This window comes from Myotis davidii, unplaced genomic scaffold (assembly GCF_000327345.1).
Source record: "Myotis davidii unplaced genomic scaffold, ASM32734v1 scaffold30, whole genome shotgun sequence".
In the NCBI taxonomy this organism is placed as follows: domain Eukaryota; kingdom Metazoa; phylum Chordata; class Mammalia; order Chiroptera; family Vespertilionidae; genus Myotis; species Myotis davidii.
This window is the reverse complement of record NW_006282874.1, coordinates 181,531-181,809: the sequence shown is the minus strand read 5'-3', so window position 1 is coordinate 181,809 and position 279 is coordinate 181,531. Positions and strand designations below refer to the sequence as shown.

The following is a 279-nucleotide window of genomic DNA, read 5'->3' as shown; positions in this document are numbered from 1 at the left end:
GGGAGCTTCCCCCTCCCCCGCGGAGAAGTGGGCTCGCTCACCTGGGGGTGCCCCCGCCCCTCGGACCCGGGCGGGCACCCACCTTTGATTTCTTTGGTAAACTTGACCCTTTGGGAATCTGTCAGAGGTTTCTGTTGTTCTTCAATACTTTTAAAATCCAAAACTTCACAAACAAACTCGATGACTGGCTGTGCCTTATAGAACGCTGTTGCCGAGACTGGAGGCGGGAAGAGACACAGGCAGGGGCGTGACCGGGTCGCCCACCGCGGGCAGGCGAGC

The 279-nt window shown here is 59.1% G+C and overlaps 1 protein-coding gene across 1 annotated transcript in view; it reads right to left on the bottom strand.

Annotated features, from left to right (window-relative positions):
* The window catches only part of AGO2 (argonaute 2, RISC catalytic component), a 23,333-nt gene that overhangs the window by 14,450 nt on the left and 8,604 nt on the right, over positions 1-279 (bottom strand). Inside the window, exon 5 of the mRNA XM_015561416.1 lies at positions 83-217. Within this exon, the coding sequence (XP_015416902.1) occupies positions 83-217 (135 nt within the window). The remainder of the gene's footprint in view (positions 1-82; positions 218-279) is intronic.